A 2,485-nucleotide genomic window follows, 5' to 3' on the forward strand; every position below is an offset into this window, starting at 1 on the left:
TAGCTTTCACAATGACCAATAAACTATAGATAAGTCCCACGGTGCTAACTTTATAGAGAATAGAGTCCCAATAGAGAATAGAGTCCCAAGTGTTGAAGCATCATGCAGGTGCGCCAAAAGGACCATGAAAGTTTTAAAAACCGTGAAAGAAGCCATGAGACAAAAGGTCACCCTGTTATTTGAAGCCTTTCTTCCCAAGCTCTACCAGATCGGGTATGACAGTCACTCTTGAGAAAAGCTACACCTTTGTCTATGAAATTGCGCTCTTTCTATAGGGTAGGGATGATTTTGCAACCTCAACGAGCGAAAAGGATGCACCCACTTCCTTGCATTTCACCATGATTTTTATAAAACTCAAGATGATTTGAATCTGCTATAGATTCAAATCCAAGAGCATTTCCAAAAGGGTGGACCTGATGCGCGAAAGCAAGTGCGTACGTTATATGTCTTCCCTTTGCATATGCCCTACTTGTTATTGTGAATTATAATGCATTAGACTTTCACTGTCTTATTTCCAATACTGTAAACAAGCATGTCTAACATGCAAATGTTGTAGACCAGTTGGAAGCAAGTGCCCTTTATTCAATTGGGATCAAAGGACTGATCGTGTACATGGGCAGCGTTATTGTGTAGAAGGTTAGACGATCGTGCTGCTCCTTCGTCATCAGTGATAATCGATCAGTGATCACGGGCAGAAGGTGATGGTGAAGGTGCCGCCGGTAGGAGTGCCATGGTCCTTGGTGTTGTCACCGGACCAGCTGAAGACGTCGGGGCAGGAGGCGCGCACGTTCTGGGCGTAGCTGGAGTTGGGGTCGTCACGGTTGGGGCTCACGCAGGCGCTGCCGCTCACGTCGGTGGCAGGACAAATGGAGGCCGCGGCGCTGCACGACAAGCTCTGCCCGTCTCCCGTGATGCTCATGCCCACGCCCAGGAAGAAGCCGTTGACAGCGCTCACGTCGTAGTGGTCAGTGTTGGCTTGGATGTTGATGGAGAACTCGGCCAACAGGCCCGGCACACCGGTGCCGATGTTACCCGCCCACCCATTGGGCGGGCTGAGCCCTTGCGACTGCCCTGGCGCAAGGCTGAATCCGGACGTGCCGATGGACGGCCCGCCACTGTTCTCCGCCACTTGCACGCCCAGCGTGTTGCCGCAGTTGTTCACCACGTTGAACGATGTAGCTGAAACGCCCGACAGTAGTAGCAGCGACGCCGATAACACGAGCACCAGCGCCATCATCGTTGGAGTCACGGAGGCCGTATTAGTGAGTACCGTCTAACTGCTCGCTTGCTCTACTTGAGGAACCTAGTTCCTAAATTGCCCTTTCCCAACCTCTTCATCTCCTGCTCATTGAAGGTACAGTAAGCTCCTGCAGGGATGCAGGAGGTGCAGGGATGCAGATGTCAATGAAGCATTCAAGGTGCTGGATGTAGGGGCTGTCATATTGTTGAATGTACTTAAGCAGCTCAACAGGCACCCATTGATCATCGGGACAATGGGGAAAAGAGATGGAGCTATTTCGTCTTCTTCTTATCGTCCCCTATCTCTTAACCTTTGATATTCCTTCACCTCAACAACTTACTTTTGCATAATGATTCACGAAGACGAGTGAAATGAAGATGACTTGGTTTGGTTGAAAATATTGACAACGAGAAAGGTGACGATTTTCTATCTCTTGAAATGTGTGTGCATTCTCATTGCGGAGATGCGGGTACATTATTCATGTAGAATAGTAGACAAGATATGATAGTAGTCTATAGAATTGAGAAACTAGCACTTCATGAAGACAAGAATGAAAAAAAGACGGCATTGAGCTTCGTTGATAATGGTAATGATTCACATCTGTCTTGAAGTGTAGTGTGCCATTCCCCTTGAAACAGCTACATGATAGTACTAGTCTATATTTTGGAAAATGACAATGGTAATGATTCACATGTGTCTTGAAGTGTTGAACATTCTCGCTAACATTTCATCAGTCTCCCATCCTTGCATTCTTGCTGAAAGATGCAATTTTGTGGATGAGGTCCTGGGCAGAAAGCAACTTTTCTTGGTCGAATTTAGAAGTTAACAGCTTCTTGGTAGTGCTCTTCGCACGTGCACCACATTAAATCCTACAAGAAATCTTAATCATTTGCCTTCTTCGTGTATCGCTTATCATTCAAAGCAAGTGAACTTTGCGTTTGAACTTAAATCTCTCCATGGATTCAACACCTTATTTGCATCTATTCGATGTTTCTCTCCGTCCATTCCTCCAAACACATTCATAGCTTGCTCCCCCTGAAGCCATGAATGGGTTTTATGACAAATTTGACTTTTCACATACTCTATATCTCTTTATTGAACCATGTTGATGTTGAAAAAAAAAGTGCGAGACAACGGTGATCAATGTTGGAGTTGATACCCAAATGGAGAGGGTCCACCAATTTTGAATTAAAGTAGACCATGTTGGATTTTTTTTTCTTTGCCATTCAAGTGTACAAGCTAAGT

General features: G+C 45.7%; 1 protein-coding gene across 1 annotated transcript; it reads right to left on the bottom strand.

The window, feature by feature from the left end:
• Window positions 1-685: 685 nt before the first annotated feature.
• Window positions 686-1,234, bottom strand: LOC147622102 (pathogenesis-related protein 5-like). The gene has a single exon (XM_086823544.1). The coding sequence runs from the start codon at window positions 1,232-1,234 to the stop codon at window positions 686-688; it is 549 nt and encodes a 182-aa protein (XP_086679670.1).
• Between the last annotated feature and the right edge of the window lie 1,251 nt (window positions 1,235-2,485).

This window comes from Cibotium barometz, chromosome 29 (genome assembly GCF_041138505.1).
Source record: "Cibotium barometz isolate CiBa-2024 chromosome 29, ASM4113850v1, whole genome shotgun sequence".
NCBI lineage: Eukaryota > Viridiplantae > Streptophyta > Polypodiopsida > Cyatheales > Cibotiaceae > Cibotium > Cibotium barometz.

Bases quoted from the DNA above. Each gene is read 5' to 3' on its own strand.
- LOC147622102 (XM_086823544.1), bottom strand. From the start codon at position 1,234: ATGGCGCTGGTGCTCGTGTTATCGGCGTCGCTGCTACTACTGTCGGGC.